The 21,392-nt window shown below is 40.0% G+C and overlaps 1 protein-coding gene across 1 annotated transcript in view; it reads right to left on the bottom strand.

Moving 5' to 3' along the window:
• Positions 1–1,259: 1,259 nt before the first annotated feature.
• The window catches only part of POLR3B (RNA polymerase III subunit B), an 81,080-nt gene continuing 60,947 nt past the window's right edge, over positions 1,260–21,392 (bottom strand). The window contains exons 24-28 of the mRNA XM_075075487.1: positions 15,998–16,101; positions 14,937–15,103; positions 12,528–12,641; positions 6,692–6,865; positions 1,260–1,822 (exon numbers count right to left, since the gene is read on the bottom strand). Coding sequence (XP_074931588.1) covers positions 1,693–1,822; positions 6,692–6,865; positions 12,528–12,641; positions 14,937–15,103; positions 15,998–16,101 — 689 coding nt within the window. The 3' untranslated portion in view covers positions 1,260–1,692. The remainder of the gene's footprint in view (positions 1,823–6,691; positions 6,866–12,527; positions 12,642–14,936; positions 15,104–15,997; positions 16,102–21,392) is intronic.

Below are 21,392 nucleotides of genomic sequence, written 5' to 3'. Positions count from 1 at the left end.
GGCTTTTGGTTAACCTCTCCCTCCGGTTTGAAGCACTATGTCACTCTCTTGTAACTCCTTGTAACTAACCCCGACCTATTCAGGTCCCAGTAGAGGTGCTTCAAGAGCTTTTCCAATCCAAATGTGCTGTGTTGACATCTGTATTGTCAGTAGTCCAATTGCAAAAAAAAAAAAAAGTAATATCTATCCTTTAGACTTGACTTGTAAGCTCAGACACAAAACTACTAGTTTAAGCATTTTGGCGGAAGCTTAAAAAGCAAGCCTACTCAGGCTGGTACTCATCTGTGCTTCTTAAGCAGCTAAGAGAACAGCAGCAACACTGACTGCAAGAACAGTGTCAGGATCGGCATGCACAATTCAGCCATAGGAGGAGCCAAAGAGCATCTCAGGACTTCCAGATCATAGGCAGTGTTCTGTATCCTCACTGATCTAGAGTGCTGCCCTTCTCTGAAGCACCTGAACATGCACATACTTCATCTCGACTTCCGTGGGACTACTCCATTGCTTTAAAATTTCACCACGTGCTTTGCTGAGTAAGGGCTCAAGTCAGTTTAGGGTACTAAGTGACTCAAGTGACTCTTAGTTCATCGACTGCTTTAGTTCTAGGCCTTAGATATCATGAAAAAATTCAGCTGTTCCCTTTCTAAATCCTTTCAGGTCATTCAAACCTGCTTCATTATCAGTGGAGGATATGTTGTTCTTTATAGTCCTTTTTTGTTTTGTTTCGTTCTTAAAAATGTTTTAGCTATGCCCACATTTCAAAAAAGTTCTAAAGCCCCAGGACAATATGCATAAGCACCTGGTGTTTGCAGCCTACCTTTTCAGGGCTTTGGGCCAGTGCATTATTAAATCTACTATACTCAGTAGGAATTGAACGGTTGTCTGTAAGCTGTATCATGCACTTGCTGCATATGCAGTCACCTCCCTTGAACTTTATAGAAACTGCGTATGTTTAGCTGAAAGCAGACTGACTATATAATCACACCATTGCTTGCACACACAGAATCACAGGTTGGAAGGGTCCTCAGGGATCATCTAGTCCAACCTTAACACACACACACAAATGCACCTGCATATTGAAATCCCACTCAAAACGTCTGATTTCAAGTTTTCGAGAAAGTAGTTTCATTTCTCTAAGCCTGACGCTACTTAGCAAAATTTTAACGCTTTAACAAAATGCTTCAGGAATAGGAAAGTGGTTTAGACATTATAAGAAAGCTTTACTGTCCTTACACAACCATCAACACATATTCTGGCAGTATTATTTAAAACATTTATTAGTTTTCATATTCCACTGGTCTGGAAAACATTTTTACCCTCTGTGAATAAGATGTGCATTAGGCTCAGCTCAAGCCCTAGTCCGGCAAAGCACTTTTCAAAACCAAGCACAGGGTTGTTTGAAGCGATGCAAGTGCTTTGCTGGATCATGGCCTTATTCCACAATCCTGACATGTCCTGTTCACTCAGACTAACCAAGGCTTTCGGAACTGCTCCTAGTGTATTCTACTGACAGTCTCCCCTGTCAACTTAAAAACAGGTAGGATATGCGAGAAAGATTTCTTACACTGTCTTGTACCTCCCTTCTACCCACTCAGGTTGTAGAGTTATTCCTGTTCACCAAAAAAATCCTCCAGTTACATATGCCGGATTTCAATTTCCGTAAAGTACTTTTTTCCATCTTTTTCATCTTGTTCATTCATTGTACTTAGCTAGTTTTAGCCTAGGTATGATGTTCATTGACTGCAGTTCTTGGAATAAGAGTTTACAGGCATAAGGTATGCGCAGAGAAGACACGTGGCATGATGATTTGCAGTAGTGGCACCTAGGGAAACAAACAAAAAGAAAGTCAGTTGGTGCCTAAATGAAACTCTGCAGAAAAACACAGTTGCCACTATCCACTGGTTTCTTTGTCCACCTGCATTTAAACATTGGGCTCAGTCCTAGAAAGAGCCAAGTGCTTGAGATACATTTTAGCGCTTCAGTAAGTCATAACTTTAAGCCCTTATATAACCTGACTGAACTCAACAGGAGCTTAATGTTAAACCTGCCCTTTTTTTGAAGGAGGATCAAAATGCTCAGTAGCTAACAGGACTGACTTCTACTTCTTCACTACTCACGTAACTGCCAACACAAATTCAGCATTGAGTAATGAGAGAAAGGAGGTGAACAAAGCTAGGTAGTTCTGAAAGCATGGTTAATGGTCTAGTTTGTGTCTCATATATATGTCACAAAAAAGAAGCAGGGAGAAGGAAGGTTCATACTTTTTTTTTTTTTCTTATGTGCAATTTCACCCTATGTCTCAAATCAGTTCATATTCCAGAAAAGAGGCATCTCTCATCTTCCATCTCTCTGTGTGAACAGCCAAAGCTTTAGTCAAGATGGGAAACCAGTAAAACTGCTTTAACACATATTCTTTGTGCTCTTCAATCAAATAATGATCTTAAAATTCTGGGGGAAAGGGATTTTTTGTCATCTAGACCTTGACCATATAAGGAATATATAGGCTGGTCACTCAGCCAGCTTTCCAGTACCAGGACTCAAATTCAGTGGTGGTAGCAACTGTTTAAATTATTTAATTTCACACACTGTACACACAAGGAAAATAAAAATCTTTCTCATAAATATCAGTTTCCAACCTCCCTATTTCCTCATTCTCCTGTATATTCACTGACAGATCAGTGGAAGAGGCTGCCCAGGGAGGATGTGGAGTCTCCTGCCCTGGAGACATTCAAAACCCATCTGGATGCATTCCTGTGACCCCTGCCCTGGGTGTGCCTGCTCAAGCAGGGGGGTTGGACAAGATGATCTCCAGAGGTCCCTTCCAACCCCTACCATTCTGTGATTCCATCTTCTGGTTTTGGAGAGTTGAGAAAGCCAAGCCTTTGGGAATACAGAGTAACTCAGCACCTCCTATTGGTCTAACAAAGCTCTTATTTTGCTTCTGCATTTCAAATTTATATTTCTGGCATAAAGTCCTAACAGTCTGAAGATCCAGTTAAGGAAGAATTAGCAAAATTCCCACGTGCTTCTGGGTACAGAATGAGGCTGAGAGTCAACATCTACAATAAAGCCAACGCTTAGTCATTTGTTCTTGTTACCAGTGAAGTTGACCAAGTGCACGTGGAAATCAATGGGGACAGGTCCAATAAAGTTGTGTTAATAAGGTTCTTGGTTATGAGAGTTGGCATTAGTCTTCCAGTTAGTTTTTCAGACTCTACTACTTCTCTTTTACAGACATTCTTAAAGATCATGTCAAAGAGCTGGTTGTTTTCCAAGAAAACTGTGGTTGCCTTGACCTCCACATGCTCCATACTTGTTTCTTCCCCCCCCCTTTTTTTTTTTTTTGGGGGGGGGGGGGGGGGGGGGGGGCGGAGGGGGGAGAGGGAGGGTGGGTGTTCGTTTCTTTTTTTTTTTTTTTAACCAAGAAAACTTTCAACCAATGGTACAGAAGCCTTAATTATATTTCTGCAGTTCACGAGGAATGAAGCTTCACTTATTCCCAGTAATTGCTCTGGCTTTGTCTAAGTCTGACTACAGGCAGTAAGAAGGTGATAGACTGAACTAGGTGTTTCCCTAGATCAGGCTTCTCGAACAGACACTGTTACATAGGGGAAATGTTACAGCTAGCGTGCCTTTAAAACAGAACAGACCTCAATTGCAGGTTTATAACTACTCCCCTAGTTCAAATTTATAGGGATAGGTACATTTTTGTGGTGGGAGGAAGCGACCTAAACAGAAGCCATTTTCCGACAATAACATAGCAAGCAATTGCTCTCAACAGAAGCAGCCTTGCAAGCCCTGGAAGCCTGACGAGGCACAACTTTTCTGCTACGAGTAGATGTCTGGCATCTGATTACAGCTACTAGGGACTGAGGAGCAACGACTACTCACTAGACCCAGGCTCAAAGCTACACCATTCTGGGCCTGCTTTGTACTTGGATGGTGATCACCCAGAAAGGTTAAGATGCAGCAAGCACAAAGCAGAAAGCCCTGTCAAACAGAGATCACAGAAACTGAAGTACTTGAAAGACCATTTGGTATTAGAACTGATACTAAACTGGACAGGAAAAAGCAACTGTGCCAAGGCTGAATCTGGACCAGAAACAAAAAAATCCTCAGACTCTAGGGATTGGAATATTATCATAACCCCCACCCCCACCCCCAAATTCTGCTCATTGTATTCAGTGGAATCTTGCCCCTGAGCACCTGTACCACAGCAGAGTTGGAAAATTTGCATAAAATTGGTATGTCACAGTAAGTTTCTACCGTATTTTTTATGGGGACAAATTTGGTCACTGCCAAAACAGCCCCCTTCCCCTGCGAAAGTACCAGTTCAGGCCCCAACCCTGATCTGCTCTTACTGTCTTTCAGAAAAACATTCCCAGTGGCTAGTCCTTGTCTGGGAGGAAGGGCTCATCTTCCTTAAGACCAGTGCCCTTAATGCCAGCCACCAAATAATGCGCTTCTAAAAGGTTTCTTGTAGCAATGTCTTATTAATGCCAGAACCAGCCTGAAAAGGCCCATTTGGAAGTTTCTCTTAATGACCTGGTCTCTGCTGTGATGCTCATTATAGGGCCACTTGCTTCAGCTACTAGTAGACACAGTATATCATTTAGCAGAATCTACCTCTTACATTACTCTCGTACATCAGACAGCTTTTCACAGAATCAGATTGCAAGAATGTCTGGCTCTGTCTGAGAAAGCAGTTTCTTTCACAGTTATTTGAGTTACTAAACTTCGTTACAAACTTCAAAATAGCAAAAATACAACACCTTAAAAATAAAATGTAATACTATTTCTGAAGTTCAAATTCCTAATTTTCTTCAAGGCATCCTCACTTCCTGTGGTCTCTGAAAAACTTCAAGGACTGCTCTGAAAGCCAAGGTCTTATAAAAAACAAAAAAATTAAGCCACATCTACATGTGAGGTTTTTTTAAGGCAGTGCTTTACACAGTTAGTGGTTGGTTGTTTGACTTATGGCATGCCTTTCCTTTCGGACAACTTCCTTCTAATGTTATTTGCATTGCAGTAGTTTTAAGAGACTTGGATGAGAAAAAGGCCTCACTTGTTACATACACTGCACATGAACTCAAGAAAAACAGGACTCTCAAAAAATACTCACCGCACAAAAGCCAACAGGACAACGCCCAACTAAAAATGACCAACCACAACAGGATGCACACAGCAGGCCTTGTCTCTCCTCTGGATTTCACATGTCTTTACCTACCTCTGTCTGAACTTCTGCTCTCCACAAAGAGCAGAACTGCTGCTGCTGTTAGCAGACAAACGTGATGCTGAGTTTCTGGCCAGAAAACACACACTTCAGAAGAAAGGTCTGACCAACGGCAGAAACGGTAGCTGCGCTTTTACACATCTACAGAACTGAGGACCTTAATTTGCTACTTCATTATATCATAGAAAAATCACTCTTGAAGCATTGAAGTGAATAAAGTTCTTTTGAGGTATTTAGAAATGAATCTTTCTCCTCCTTCTTCTCCCAACACCCCATATTCCCCCAACATAAATATTAGAGTAACTTGTAACTTGAACTTGCACCGTTAATTTTTTTCCCTTAGTCATGGGATTCCAGGTCACCTGTTCTTACAAAGCTTGCAGGAATATTGTATCTCATCAATTCCTACTGGTCTCACAAGTCTGTTTTTCTGCCTGGCTGAAATAAAACCAAGCTAAAGCAAAACATGTCCTCACGTCTAAAGAACATTAAAAGAAGCTTCCCGATATTCTAATAATAGTGGTGTATTTCCAGCATGCTACAGGGCAACTTTAGATCTAGCATCTCAAAATCACTGTAGAGAAAAGATGGTTAGAGCAAAGCCCATAGTGTTGCACGTGGTGAGCTCCACATAGTTTTGACATCCAGTTTTATGCTTCCCCTACATGGAAAACCAGTTTGTTTGCAGGGGATAAACTCAGTACTAGTTTATGAGCCAGAGGAAGACAACAAGACCATTACTAGTCTAGAGATAAGTTTCTTAGGGACAAGGCAGTTGAGCAGAAGCCAGCCAAATTTCCAAACAGACAGCAGCTTGTCTCTCAGCAGGAGATGTTGCTTTCTTCTCACATTCTTCTGTGCCCTCTCTCTCTCTCTTCAGCCTTGTGGGGTTCAACGTGTGATTGTACCAGGAAGATCTGTGACTAGCCTAGCTAGTAATCTCGTTTCTGATGTCAGAATACTCAAGTATATTGACACAGCTATTTTCCACTTATCAAAAAAATGGATGATGTACAGGACTTTGCTAATCCCCTGCAAGGGTGGGAAGGAAGGCAGCTGACAGAGCACAGGTAACCCTTCCCACAAGCACAGCTGGCTGTGGAAGACACTGTTGTGCTCCCACAACAGGAGAGACCCTGGCCCGTTGGCTACACGCACACTTTAGTCCTAACTTCGGTCAGACCATTACAAAGAATCATCCCCTGTAACCAAATGAACGTTGACACTGGTTTTGATTAAGGTGCCTAGAACTGCAGATTGGTGTCTGTGAGCACTTTAACACTGAGCAGCACTATAACCAAGGGCAAGGTTCTGTTACATAGAGGCATGTTTACTCTGTACCACTTTGCTTTATGTACCTGAGTTCAAGAGGTTTTCTGAAAATATGAAACATGTCACATGCACAAAGTGAGGAGGGGACACCATGATTTACAAAAAGCATTACAGTTAGCAACTCACCAGCCGGAGTACCCCAGCAAGCCACACTGTCCACACACATCCACTTCAAAGGCATCACTTGAAATCATCAGTCTCTCCAATAAAAGCATGCTGGCTCCATAACCTATCAAACAATCCCGTTCCATCTCTCCAAGACGTAAACCACCATCACGGGATCGACCTTCAGTGGGTTGCCTTTGAAAGAGATGTTTGAAAAAATGTAGTAAGTATTCCAGAACATACATTCTACAGCTCTAGGAATACCTGTCTTCAAGCTGTAGGAACAGTACAGGATCAATGGACAACAGCATTCTATAAACCAGAGTTGCTGATCTCGCAAATGTGTCATTCGAGTGGAAGCAATTCATCTTTGCTCCTGCACTAGCAATATGATCTAGTTCTGTGAGTGGCAACTGAAGCACCAGGCCACATCTCTTTGTCACAGGATGCAGCTGAATAAGTGACAACAAGAAGACCCCGAACAGTATCCAGGACAATCTGAACACAGATTTGGTACTCTTTTTTGATGAGAAATTCATTATAGTTTGTAGCTAACTAAATGAAACAATATTCAGCAGCTAATGAATGAATCATCAAGCTAATGTTTCAGCTGAACTACAGCTAAGGCTAAATTCTTAAAACCATTTTCCATCTGGGAGAGAATACCAAAACAAAGCAGCAAACAAGCAGTACGCATATTACTAACTCATTATTGAAATCCTACTTTCTTTTTTTTTTAGTGACATTTATCTAGCTTATTTTTTTCATGTCTGATGGTTAAGAGACTAATTTTCATATTGTATGGGTTCCTGATTTTCTAGTTCCTCAACACAAATCAAACTCTCATTTTTTTTTGTCTGGAAAGACTCCCTGTCCTCATGGTGCTAGAGGAAATTTCTAACAAATCAATGTAAGTATATGCTAAAGATTTTGAGGTAAAAAAAGCAAGGTACAATATATTGTTTAACATCATGGCTGTTAAGCCTTTTTTTTATTGTTGGACACAGTCAAAATTTTTAACCTCTTGTTTGTCATACTGTAATTTCATACAGTATCAGTCTTACTCTCATGTACTAGCACAATGCTGTAGTACCAAGGTTGCAAATATTAGAGTGAGCTATGAAGCAAAACCAACCTTAAATTCCTGAAGCACTAATATACTTCATGCATTTTATTAAATATTTCCATCTTAGTACATTCCCTGAAATGTGACAGCAAAGAGAGGGAATTAAAAAAATGTTATTGGCAATCACAAAAGGCTTCATTAACTTGGAGTTTCACCAAGCAATGTGCTGTTTCTGACACCTGCAGGAGTGCAATCCACCTAGGATATCCAACGATAGATCTGGCCCGTAACTTCTGGAGTATATTTTGTTTTTATTATTTCAAACAACAGAATTTGTTAAGCATACTAAATATATTAAAAATAAGTTTTTGCCAACTTATTGCAACTCAGAGAAAAGGATTTATAAAAGCCTTCAAGATCTAACAATCTTTTCTAACAAGTGTAAAAACATATACCTAATTACCAGACCAAAATATCTTCTAAAGATGCAAGTTGTATTTGTTTTTAGGGGGAAGTAGTTTCCCGTACTCTGACCACACTGGAATCTTAAAACTAATCTGCTTGTAATTCAAATCATCCTTTTCAGTCATATAACCTTCTGTCCATTCTCCCAACAGTGGGAAAAATAGAAGTTGTTTACATCCTGATTAAACTCCCTAGGGCCCCCTCCCCAGATGATGGCACCATCACTGTTCAGATGCTGTTTTAAGGGACTAACCCTGTGGTGAATGCAGTTTCTCTTCTGAAGTCCCAAGAGGCAGATTTTAAAAGTAGTTGGGGCCAACAAAGATACAGGCATTTGCTGCGGTGCTAGAAGTGCCTGAGTTCCTTTTAACAACTGACTTCTGTAATATTAGTTCATGCACAGGCCTTTCAAAAGTTTCACCAGGTGCTGTTCCACAGGACAAAATGACAAAACAGCTTTATAAAGGTGAGCCCCAATAAAGTCTCGATTCAATTAAGGGAGGTTAAACCTCTCGAAAAATGATGGGGTCTCAACTCCAGCCCGCTAAGAGTTGATATGCCACAGGTCTTCCAACAGATACAGGATAAAGATTTCTAAGGCAGCTGAAATCCCATTTAAAACAAAAAACCCACAAAAAAACTCCCCAAAACAAAAAATCCCGACTTGAGTCTTAAGGTCTTAAGTGTTTCACTCCCACTGTTAAAACAACCTCATTAAATAAACAAAACAAACAAAATCCTCCCTCCCTAAAATGTAGTTTTCTGAAGTACCAAAAATTTCAGTATTGAGATCGGGCCTTTGAAGAGAGTCTATTTTATGCTTCCTAAGTCTATCAGATTCTTCTTCTGGCTCACATGAGGTTGAAAATTCCTCACACCAAAGGTTGTTTAAAATGTTAAAACAGTAGCTTCCCCTTTCCCACTATACACATGTACGCTGCAGCTGTTGCCCTGGGCAACTATTTCCATTCTTTATTCTAAATATAACTGTGAAAACAAAGCAGACTCTTGAAAATAAGATTGGGATTATCATTAAAAAGAGATTTTTCATATTTTTTAAAAAAGATGTCCTTAAGATTCTTAAATACTAAATAAAACACAGTGATACTTTAAATAAAAAAATAAAGCTAAGTTGTCTTCATAGTATTTAGCAAAAAGCATAAAACAATTAACTTAAAAACACTGAAGTACATTAAGAATTTATTAGCACTAATTCTGCATTTTCTGGAAGGACAGTGGGTTCAGCTTTACGGCCCTGTTCCTTGTTTCAATGGCCAGTGAGGGGAAATAAGTGTACCGCCATGAATAAGAGCAGGCCTTGTAGGTCTCAGCAGATCTCCCTTGTGCCTATATTGCAAAACCAGAGGCTAACTGGAAATGGAGTCGTTGGCTGAAACACTCATCTCCAAGAAGTGGAGTAATACCCAGAAGAGCACTGCCTGAAGGAGGAGGGCATACCGTGCTCCCACAGCCCCAGAGAAGAGACAGGAGCCCCGACCACTGTCACCATAATACTCCCTTGCAGTATAAGAGAAACCAGCACATCTGGTAAGTTCAGAAGCTATGCAGATGGCAACTCTGATGATGTCCAGCAAAACAACTATGCATGTAGAAAGCTTATATTGATCTCTTTTAAGGAAAACTAGAAGTAGTTTCTCTATTAAAAAGATTTAGCAGGACTGGGTATCTAGGCAACACCATATATAGAACTGTGTTTTAAATGACTTATCAACTACTCATGCCAAAATAAATTAAGTATTGCATTTCATTTAACAAATACAATTCAGAGGGCAATATCCTGACGGTTTTTGACTGTGTTGACAAAGAGTGCTGCTTTGCAATTCCACAAAGTATTGTTTTAATCAAAACAATATCTAGAATCAGTGACGTTCAAGAAAATCAAGCCTTCTACCCTATTCCATATGGAAATATAGCTTTGCTCTGTCAGTTAAGGTACATTTGGTATATAATAAAATGCATTTCAAGACACTGACAGCTGAATTCCACGTTGGAAGCTGTTACAGGATTACTTTTAAAAGCAAAAAACAGAGGCAATCTACTGTCCAGGAAGTGCAATGGATGATAAAACAATAGTGAGTATGAAAGCTGGCAAGGCAGACTCTCAGCAGAGGCGATGGCAATAACAAAAGTTTAATTAGTTGAGGAGAAAAAAAGAAAATTCCTAAAAGACTAGTCAAGAGGCAGCATAAAGTGAACATCCACTAGCTTTCCTGAAAGTCAAATAAAGAGCCCTCACTACATAGTATGATGCTACTGACTGGAACAAAGAATTCAAAGAAAGTAAGGGGTGGGGGAAATCACACCACCTTCATCTTTACATGTAAACTTTACCTTGACTTGGAATTTAGGTTTCATTTAAATTCAATGTCTCTAAACAGTTGGGGAGACAATACAAAAACAGATCAAGGGATCTGGGTAAGCTGGGAGCTCCAGTAAACCAACTGCGTGAATTGTTAGCTAAGACAGCGAGTTTTCGTTTTCACATGAAGCACCAATACCATGACTAACACACTGAAGACCAGAAAATGCGGCAGACAGCCCATTATTTGGGAATATCACTTATGTTCATATAGGCAAGCAGCTGCTGCAGGAAATAATGGTTGTGCTACACTTGCTCTTCTTAATGTGGCTGGTGGAAAAGTTCAGCTAAGAATTAGAAAGAACTTTTAATTATTTCTCTCCCAGTTCAACCACTGGTATTTACTTCCACAGAAAGTGTGAGACAACTTCAGTTTGTCCTAGAGAGAGCCTGAGGCTGGAAAGCCAAAAGACATAGGAAATACGCAATGAAAAGTAACAGAGAAAGATACTTCTGTCTCATGTACAGCAGAGACCTGCCCCTGCATTCTCTAATAGCACATCAACAGGTAGAAGCTGCACCTATTAAGAGGACAGACTTGCTAACTTGTGCAGTCAGGCAAGGCAAGAGAAGTGGATCAGCACATGATAAGAGGCATAAAAACAAATTAAGCATTAAAGAATATGAATCATGCTTGTTATAGGGAAGAGTGAGGGCAGGATAGACGTGAGTTTAAGCTTACATCTAAAAAAGTACAAAAGGGACTGGTCAAAAAGAAGACTACCACCATGCAGCAGGTGAGGTATAAATGGCATATACGATAATCCAGAAAGACTAGCAAAGGACATTTGGAATGATCTTTGCTAGAATATTCAAAACTAGCTGGCAATTAACTTTCTGGCAAGATTTAGCAAATACTCGTACTGCGATGTAGAGAGGTGAACTAAATGATCCACTAGAAGCCTCCTCAACGCAAAGTCTGTGCCACTAAACTGTTTCTTGTGAGCTGGGAATATCAGCAATTTAGACATGACTGCAAGCAGCCGTAGAGCTTGGCTTTAAGGAGAAAAGGTAAGTAATATCAGTGAAAGGAGAATGCTTCAAATTCCCCAAAGGTCCAGACAATATAAGCCCGCCTTATATTACCAAGGGCTTATATTACCTATTCCTCAGAGTACATCTGCTTGACTTCAAAATTTGACACCAGAAGACATCAACAAGGTAATCCACCTTTTTGTTGGAAAGAAAACCAAGTTCAGGCTTAGTGCTATTATCATGACTCCAAAGGAACCGAGGACATATCTTTAAATGGGCAAAGAAAAATGGAGATTTACTGTTGGCATCTCTGTAACTTTTGCAGTTTATTAGTGTGAAAGTGTTATTCTCCTGCATGGTACTGAAAGGTAACTGCGAATCAGCACATACAACTCTAAATTCAGTTTTACAGTTGAATGGAGGAGTCTGCAAGGCAAAGTGCAGTATACCAGGGATGCACATTATTCTAGTGCTTGTTTGCACTACGCTAAGGCCAACGCATTTGCTTTGCCTTGACAGGTGAAGACATGGACTGCATCAATATTAACGTTATGAATACAAAAGGATGCTGAAATATTAAAATAAATTTCTTCCTTCTACTCATACCTCATTTTGTAAAAGCACAAATGTTAAAGAAAAAACAATCCTCTTAAAATACCTATGGTATCAGCAATCTGTCAGGAAAGGGCCACAGTGTACACTGTGAATCAGCAGATGGTTTTTTTACCAACTGCTAACAGAAGTCTGAGAGGCAAACTCAGATTTGGACCACACAGAGCACACCTGGACATTCAGAACAATGTCCTGCCACAGTCTAGTGTGAGAGCTTTCAGTCTGTAACAGCGTATTAACAGGTAGTACCATTTTGTGTCAAGTATCAAAAGGTAAACAAACTTTGTTTTGTACCCGTCAGTCAGCTGGGAACACTTCTGAATGTACACAAGAATGTTGTGCTTAGCTGGTAACAATACCTGGTGAGCACTGCTCTGGGTCCTCGAGCTCTTGCATGCATTTTATCCAACACCATGTGCTTTAGTTTCTGGTAATACACGGGGCCAAAATAGATATATGCTTCCAAAGGTTCCCTGAAGTAACAAACCAAAACAAAACCAACATTCACAGTTAGCACACACTTACTTTAAGAGACACAAGAATGTTGCGTACAGGAGGAATTTGAAACAATTTGGGAATCATGAGTCCTAGAAAAACATGTTTGGGCTTTCAAGTCAATCAGTCTGAAAACCCCACAGGGAAACTTTCTGAACACAAGAGCAGTGCAATTCCAGCATCGCATACTGCTGTATCCACCCTAGCAAGGACCAAGCTCCTGAACTCTGGCCACACGCTGCGCAGACATGCTGCTATAGCCGCAGGTACCTGTTTCAGCTGTACTCTGTTAAGTCCCTCCTCTGTGCAGGAGTGTTTCAATAGTGTCATCAGTAACCCATAAAGACTGTAAATGTGTCAGACCCTGAAGAGTGACTTAAGATATTTGTATTTACATTTCTTGACTTTACATCATTCACACACAAAACAAAGATAAGCATATATGTAAACAAATACATGCAGCATAAATGCTCGAAACATCATTTTTATTGGAGCAATTTAAGGAATTTGCATTTGCAAGGATAGCTTAGCAGTGGCACACTATGAGCTTCACAGTCTTCCCATCCACTAATTCTCCCTGTGCACAGCTTTGATAGCACAACCCAAGACCCAGATGGGTGAAAGCCCTCCCTGAGTGGCTGTGCACCAGCACAGCTGCCCACGCAGCACTGCTCAGCAGCTGCATCCACAGGACAAAAACCGCTGCTCTGGCTGGCACTGGGGGCTCAGATGAGCCAGGTAAAAGGGCTCTTGAGAACCACGTTTAGGTACTTGCATCAGCTTGGGAACATCCGTAAGCAGTATGGAGGGTGTTACTCCATTCTATGAGCTGGAGTAATGGCTAAAGATTTCTGTGTTTAAAAAATCCCTGACTGTAAGAACAGCATAAGCACCTGAAGATCAGAAAGCACTCAGTTGAAAGCACTCAGTCATTTCCCAGTTACTACCTTCAGCGCTAAGAAGGATCAGATTTAATACAGACAAACAAACTTAGCACTGCCACTGATTTATTTAAAAAAAAATAAATGTATGTGTTATGTAAAAACAAGCAGGAGACAACAGCATTGCACCTCCCATTCGGTCTCATTCCTGACATGATGCAGTGTTATTCCAAAAGCTGCCTATTGAAGAAAATAATAAATCTTAACTAGACATTTGGAATTCGCAAACTTCCACATCGTTATGAAATCTGCCTTCAAATTTTGTAAGAAATAGAGTAAGCATGTGAAATTTCCTTGGAAGACCATCAGTATCCTAAAGCAAAGTCTCTAAACAGGGTACTACAAACCTGAAGTTTGGGGACGGAAGATATTTAGAGCTAGATGATTTTATTCTCCCTAAGAAACAAGATTAATCAGATTTGTAAAAAGTTACCATGATGTATCAATAGAAACTGTTTCAAACACCAGGATATTTGATACACAATTTATGGAATATGGAGTTGGTAAGGAAAACAAAATCATCTCTCTGAAACAAAAAGAGAAACAACATATGGAATAAGTTGATAGGAAAAGAAATTAAGTAGTATTAAAAAAAAGCGCCTTACAAAAGAGACCTAAACTTCATCCTTGAGAAGGAGGAGTCTGGGAGGATAATAAAAATAGCAGGAAGGTAGGATTAAGATACCTTTTGGAAGGGCAGGCATGTGAAGCCATATGGCCTTTTCCTGTTCTTAAACTATCTTGTGTTCTTTGAACTCTGTGTCTCAGAAGCCAGTCTGATCAACACAGCAGGAAGTTTGCAGATTAGAGTATTATGCCAGGCTGAATCATTGTGTAATCGAAAGGAAAAAAAAAAAGAAAAAAGAGCACATACAAAATATTCCCAAGGAACAGACACCTGCCTCCAAATCCATATTTCACCGTACTATTAAAGTCAGCATGAAAATGCTTACCTGATTCCAAGCATATATAAGATTTGCTGCTAACAGAAACTTGAAGATTCTTACAACCTCTCAGAAAGTAAACGTTGATTTTACTTTTTTTCCCATGCAGTAGAAGTTGGGAAATTTTCGTATGCACTACAAGGGCCATTCACATTACAGCCAGGCAAGTATAGTAATTCTTAAAATGTGGAACCACAAAACACTTCTAAGACAACAACAGCAAAAAAAAAAGGGCACCATTCTTCAGCCCCTTCCCTCCATCTCATAGAGCAGTTTGCAAATAACAAAAAGTTCCTGAGCTCTGAGACATGAGAAGATTTTTCAGATGTGTCTCAACAGGGTTTCCCCACTCCCCTGAAACATCTAAATCTATACAGCAGATGCTTACCCAGTGATACCAGATGTTACGTAGTCCTTCCCTAGGTAGTTATAACCATGGCGAATAAGATCTTCACACACATCCTTAACTTTACTGCCTCCAAAAGCTGTTCCATAGTGAAATCTGCCATCGAGGACACCGGCCTTTCCAGCCAGGAGTTCAATTAACTTTCCTACCTGTGCAAAGAAAAGCGGAGTTAACAGCCTGCTCACTAGTACGGGCACTTTGCTGGATTGGTCACAGCGTAAGTTAGCTAGGCAAAGTGTCTGAAGATGGCAGCCTGGGTTATTGCAAGCAATGGGAAGAGCAGAAGCAGCCCAAGATCAGGGTGTACTCCTGTGTGAAGGGGGAAAACCGCACTCATTGCAGGGTCTGGGAACACCTTTAAGGTCCAGAATCAGGCAAGCTCCATTTTTTCCAGTTGTCTGGAAAATGAGCAGGATCCAGTGTGGCCTTCTGCTCTAGGAAACAGCCTCAGAGATTGACACACTACAGTGCAGTAGGGGGAACAGAAGGGAAGAAGCTAACAAAGAAAAAAAGATCAGAGGCTGTATGAAGTAATAAGTGGAGGTCCCATATAAAGGCCAGGCTGCAAGGTATTTAGTGTGACCCTCAGCACAGATGCAAGACTTGCATCAGCTCCAGGGAGGTGCTTGTAATATAAGAAGTTATATAGGTCTAGAACTATTATTGAAACCCCTCTCCAATCTTTGCTTCATAGCCTGCCCCAGACAGCTTTGTGGGCATAGGCAACAGGGAAGGAAAAGGGAGAGCAAGAAACTTTCAAACAGAAAGGGTGCAAGTGAGGTATTCAGTTGCTTTCCTATTAGCTTGATACAGAACAACATGAGAATGATGCATGAACAGCCTGCATCCTTGCTCCTTTTACAGCAGAATGTTTCAAAACGTGCAAAACAGAGGGCTGAGTACTTATAGGAGCGTGCCATGATGACTGGAGAATGTTCTCAGTGAAACCATGTTTCAAACTTTTTTTTTGTTTCTTCCAGCTAATCTACCTCATTTTCCCTATTGGGGGACACTGCTTCTTTAATTGTAACATAACCACTAACCGTCATACGCGATGGGAAGCCATGCGGGTTCATTATGATATCTGGACAGATTCCTGTATCGCAAAATGGCATGTCTTCCTGAGGAACAATCAGTCCACACACCCCTGCAGAAGAGAAAACATTTCAATTCACAAACAGCAAACCACCAGCAGGGCTGACGCTCATCACCAGATTTTCTTTAGTGTTTTCCTCCTCCTCTCTTTCTCATGGATCCCTTTTTACCCAGATTCATTTCCATGACCAGTGCTCACGACCTGCAGGCTAGAAGAGAGCCCTTGTGACAGGACTGGCAAAATTAGCATACCCTTACATAACGCTCTCAGTGATTTGTGAGTTAGCAAATTAGGAAAGAAAGCTTTAGATAGTTTTCAGAGGCAACCAGAAACTTCTGACCAGTCAAGACTGGAACATCTCAAGGGAGGCCTGGTTTTTAAAGCTGATGCTATAATTTCCTGAAAAAAAATTTTAAGAAATCGGGCCTCTTGCAGTATCTCTTTGGACATACAAAATTATTATTGATTCAGAATTTCTTTATCACATGTATCTTTGCTAAATGATGTGAAGAAAAACAAACCAAGCTAGGACTTTTACAGGGAGTGAGAGGAGATATGTAGGGGAAAATTAAAAAAAAAAACAAACACCAACCCCAAAGATTTTTTTAGGCAGCATTTATTTGCAGAGTAAAGACTGCTTTCAATGAATTACAAAGTACAATCCACTCCCCAGACTGCTTATATTTTGTCAGTCCATGAACACAAACTGTACTTTGTAAGTTTTGGAAGCTTTTTTCACTCTCTATCAGTATTGGATGTAAACCAAACACACACCCCACCCCCCCACCCCTCCGCAACCTCTAAAACTATTTAGGAAATATTAAACAGAAACATGAAAACTAATTTAAAATAGTCTATCATGCACCCCAAAATTTTCTTTCCAGCCCATACAACTGTTTCTACAGTTAATTCTGCAGATCAACATACTGCAGCTATAAATGACCAAGAGATCTAACACTCAAATTCAGGTGTTAAAATGCAGCTGCTTACGCCCATACTCCTTTGAACCAAAGCTACTGTTTCAGTTGGACAATTTCTTCCAGAAGCTCTTAGATCTGAAAAAGTCTGCAAGCTATTTGAGATCAGCCTGCTGCAACTGCCAGAGCATGCTTTGGGAACAGCCCTGGAACGGAGGGGGCTCCTGGAAGACTGAGGGTGCTGGTTACATCCCTAAAAAGGCATCCCCCGACCAGCCAGTTCACAGGGGGATATTGGCGTCTGCTCAGGAGGGAGCTCCTCTTCCACTGTCCAAGCAAGACAGGGATAGGTATACGGGACAGTAGTTAATAGAATGAAAATGGTAAGTATGGGGGAAGGGAGCAGGAAAAAAAAAAAAAAAAAAAAAAGAAAAAAGATTGGAGCATCTGGGGCAAGGGGGTGGGTTGTTGTATTTAGTTTTTAAACCTATTGAAACTAATTTTCATTGTTCTATTATGATAAATCAATAACATCCTCCTACCGCTTCCTGCCAAGCAGCAATCATTTGGTGAAAGTGAAAAAAACCAACCCACTATTTCTTACACACCCAGCTTTTTTGTCCTAAAATTGTATACATAAATCCTTTATTATATGTATCATGATAGGTATATTTTGCCTTATTTCCATTTACTTCTAAGCAAGCATTAGGTTGCATCTGGACTTCACGGCACCTGTAAGCCAAAAATTAAATCTTAGCTAACTTAAAATTACTTTAGGCTCTGAAAACCTTTTATATGCCAAGCTGGTTCCCATAGCAGACAGCCACTGTGTTGTTTGTTTTGTGTGAAAGTGAATGATAAAAGATCCATGAAATCGACACAGAAAGGCAGAACAGCAGAAAGAACTGAGGGCTCTCCATCATAGCGGCTTCTACCCTCCGCTGACTTGTATAACAATGGGACCTACACACCCAACTGCAGATCTAACACAGCTGTGCATTTCATTAGATGAAGAGCACTAGTGACACAAGTAAATAATTAACTTATTCTGGTCCGCTGACTGTGGTTATGAGACCAGTCATAGCTGACAGATTTTAATACAAGTTAACACAAAGACAGCATAATGAGCTTAGAAGTTAAAAACAAAATATTTAGACAGAATCCAGCAATGTGAAGCTCACTAGGCCATTTATAAAGTTTCTATTTTACAGAAGAAAAAAAGAGACAGCTATAAAACCCCAATTCTAAGCTTCTGTATTTTGAGAAGTCACTGAGTTTATAACAGATTTATAGCACTCCCATGTATATTCAGAGATCAGGACAGAGAGAAGCTGCTTCCTCCCCTCTGCCTTATGGAAGTTCATTCTTTCTCATAAAAAACTGTTTCAAAAGCTGAAAGACATTTTTCCTACATATAACGCTACTTCGAAAAGCAAGTAATTGAAATTCATTTAAAAATGCAAACGATAGCATTTCGCAGTCACTTGCCTTCAGAAGCTCTTCAGAGACTAACATTTGCAGGTCTGCACTGCTGCAAGCTCCTGAATTTGCTACTCTCTTTCAGCCCCAGTCACTGAGCCGGGGTTTGCAACTGGGCAGCAAAAGGCAAGCCTAGCAGTTCTGCATTGCCGAGCAGCTGCGAAAAAGTGACCATGTGAATTAATCCACATAAGTGCACTTATCACCTGGAACTGGTTAATAAAACAGTAAAGGAGAAAAGAAGAAGCTGGATTGAAGGTGCCTCAAGTTCCAAATGTTGCCCTGTCCAAGTATAAACTGAGTTTCACAGCTGAGCTGCTCAACTACTCCCCATCCAATATTCACAAATAGGACACAATCAAACTAGTAGGTAACTTTGCTCTGTGGCTTTTACTACAGGTTTTTAAGTTTTCCTAATTGTTACTGATTTAGACATCACATCAAAATTGTTCCCACAGGACGTACAAGATAGTTTGGTTGCGTTCATTGCTCTTCCCCTCACAATTTTTATATGCTGCATCTGAAATTTAGCAATACAATTTCAGACTAAATGCTACACTGCAATGGGCCTGAATCTGCTCTCACCTATACTCATTAGGGTTCTCATCTAGGACCAGAATCAAACATTAACCACCAGAAAAGGCTGCAATTATTTTTCCAGACAAAACAAAAACCAAAATGTTTTTTTAGTGTGTGGACTAACAAGAGGGTTGGTTGGTTGAGCAAGAAAGCATCCAGCAGCTCGCTACCTCTCACTTTTCAACAGAAAATCAAATTGAATTTGAGAAAAAACACTTTGTATATCAATTTCATAACGTCAGCTTAGATGAAAAATTAGTGAAAATGCTAACAAATTCTTTTAAGATATCCCCCTCAAAAAAAAAAGTGGATTAATAAGCATGGCAGTTTACTGCAAGGATAACAGTTTAAATGAGAATAAAATTAGATCAGACATCTACATTGGTTTAACATGCAAGTATAAAAAAAGCCATAGGCAGTGTTTTTCAACGCTATTGTATGCCAGCCAATAAATGACAGCCCTCCGACTATGCATGATGGCCCCCATCCTCACATACGCTATCTGCATCAATCCCTACAGCACCTCAACACCCATGTACCTCCACCAGGCCCTGACAGAGCATAAAGATCCCCTCAACCCCATACTTTTGTCCTTTAAGAGTTTCTTTTTCTAATCAGGAGAAATTCAGGTTTCCAGAATTGGTATTTTTTATGTGGTTCCTTTTACAGTTGGCGGACAAACACGAACATACACAGACTTGTAAAACTGCAGTTCAGCAGCGAGGGGGAAGGGGGATGGCAGGGAGGGGGCAGGGACAAAACACAACGGTATGGGAAAGTTTTTCACCGGCTACGATAAGATGCCTTCTATACACACACATGCCAAATGAAAAAAAATCATCAAATAAGTCAAAACAACCTAATATAGAAAACTAATTACTACCAGCAGGAGGGACATTAGAGAGCAAAGGAGACTAAGTGAATAGAAGCAGCAGTAATACCGGTTTCTATCAGCAAGATAAAAAGAAGCGCCTTACTAAATGTGCTTGTTTACTTATTCTAATGATATGGTGGTAAAAGAGCTAAAACTAACTTGAAAGGCGGCTATTTTAGATTTACCAGATTTGCCAGAATTTGGAAGTACTCCTGAGAAATAAGACTATGTAATGTAATTAAGAGGAGCTGTAGCTGTAACACAGCGCCATATATCGTGGACAAGTGACAAAGAGATTTGCAAAAATTAGTAAGGCTAAACAAAAATGTACATCTGCTTCAAAACTCTAATTACATATCGTGTTGGCTAACTAAGCATAAAACAGGTCCAGAAGAAAAAAAGTGCTGTATCACATAAGCTTTGTTCAATCTTGAATCATTCACTGATCTATCATATCACTTGCTACATCCCATTTGACATAAGAGGTAAAGAACAGAATTAAAATTAACAGATAAATAATGCATAAGTAAACTTGATTAGTTTTCTTATTAAAAACATCACTCTAAATGAGAGGAGGTGCTAGAAGACAATACAGTTTGTACACTGCTTTCCCATGAGCTGCTGAATGGTCTGATGTGATAAATTTGCATAGTCTGAAGCACACAAAGAGCTGATTAATTGAAACCCTTACAATGCTTCTGGAAGCAGCTATTGTAAAACAATAACCATAGGAACTTTACAAAATACACATGGCTGAATGAGTCAAGAGCTTAATAAAATGTGTGTTCAGGATACACTATTTGGAAACAGAACTAGAGATTTTTATTCTGTGCCATAAAATGCTAAATCACCCTAATTTCAGAGGTTCAGTTGAGGATTTACTGAAAAGGTCAGAAGGTTACCTGTTTGCTGCTTGAGATAAAAAATGCTGTAATTTTCTTCTTAAGACAGCAAGCTAAGCAGCAGTTTTGTTAAAAATAAATAGAAAAAACAGTATGAGAAGTTTTAATGGCATTCTGACATCTCATTTTCTCATATTCAACTTCTGAAGATAAAAATAAGGTAAGAAATTCCTACTTCTACTAATAACTACTAATCATCCCGCATTCCTGCAGTCGATAACAGCAAATTATTTTTAAAACCACTTCAACCATTTAATTCCTATAAACCCACTGATGTTTTATTAGAGATAAAGTACTAAGTCTGACTTGAAACGTGGGGGAATATGACACAAGTAGCTATTTAAAACTAACATCTTTCTTTACATGTTCTGCTTATACATACTGTCCAAGTGCCCATTAAAAGGAGAAAGAAGTTGTTCTCAACTATGAAGTTAGGCAAGCAGAAGGCAGATGCTCAACCCAGTAAAAATTTTAAAAAGTAAGCAAGGTCAGACTTCGGTAGATAAGCGGTATTGTCACAAAGTTTATGCAGTTGACAATGCTGTGAATGGATTTTGTTTTGACACTAAAGAACACGGTTCATTTAGGAAA

This window comes from Phalacrocorax aristotelis, chromosome 1, assembly GCF_949628215.1.
Source record: "Phalacrocorax aristotelis chromosome 1, bGulAri2.1, whole genome shotgun sequence".
Classification (NCBI taxonomy): Eukaryota; Metazoa; Chordata; class Aves; order Suliformes; family Phalacrocoracidae; genus Phalacrocorax; species Phalacrocorax aristotelis.
This window is presented reverse-complemented; position numbering and strand designations above follow the sequence as displayed.